Consider the following 500-nt stretch of genomic DNA (forward strand, 5'->3'; position numbering starts at 1 on the left):
TACATGCGGTGCGGGCAGCCGTGTGTCTGCATGTGGGAAGTACGCAGACCTCTGCCGCCAGCGTACCGCAAGGGTAAATGATTACGCAGCGACAACAGCGGCTGCTGATCCAACAGATACCTCATCTGAATCTGACGCATCAATTGATATCTTTTCTGAATCTGAAAAGTCAGGTGGTGCCTCCTCTGAGGCTGGTAATACATATTATTCTTCTGAATCCGAAAAGTCAGGTGGTGCCTCCTCTGAGTCTGGTAAAGCATATGGGTCTTCTGAATCGGAAAAGTCAGGTGGCGCGTCCTCTAAGTCTGGTAATGCATATGGTTTTTCTGAATCGGAAAAGTCAGGTGGCGCCTCCTCTGAGTCTGGTAATGCATATGATTCTTCTGAATCTGAAAAGTCAGGTGACGCCTCCTCTGAGGCTGGTAGTGCATATGATTCTTCTGAATCTGAAAAGTCAGGTGGCGCCTCCTCTGAGTCTGGTAAAGCATATTATTTTTCTG

At 48.0% G+C, this 500-nt stretch overlaps 1 protein-coding gene across 1 annotated transcript; it reads left to right on the forward strand.

Annotated features, from left to right (window-relative positions):
- Positions 1 to 22: 22 nt before the first annotated feature.
- Positions 23 to 499, forward strand: TM35_000681180 (uncharacterized protein; the record flags this gene model as incomplete). The annotated part of the gene is made up of 1 exon (XM_029031165.1): positions 23 to 499. A coding segment is annotated over one exon (477 nt), but the record flags the coding sequence as incomplete, so codon positions are not given.
- Between the last annotated feature and the right edge of the window lies 1 nt (position 500).

This window comes from Trypanosoma theileri (assembly GCF_002087225.1).
Source record: "Trypanosoma theileri isolate Edinburgh chromosome Unknown TM35_Tth_68_V1, whole genome shotgun sequence".
In the NCBI taxonomy this organism is placed as follows: Eukaryota; Euglenozoa; class Kinetoplastea; order Trypanosomatida; family Trypanosomatidae; genus Trypanosoma; species Trypanosoma theileri.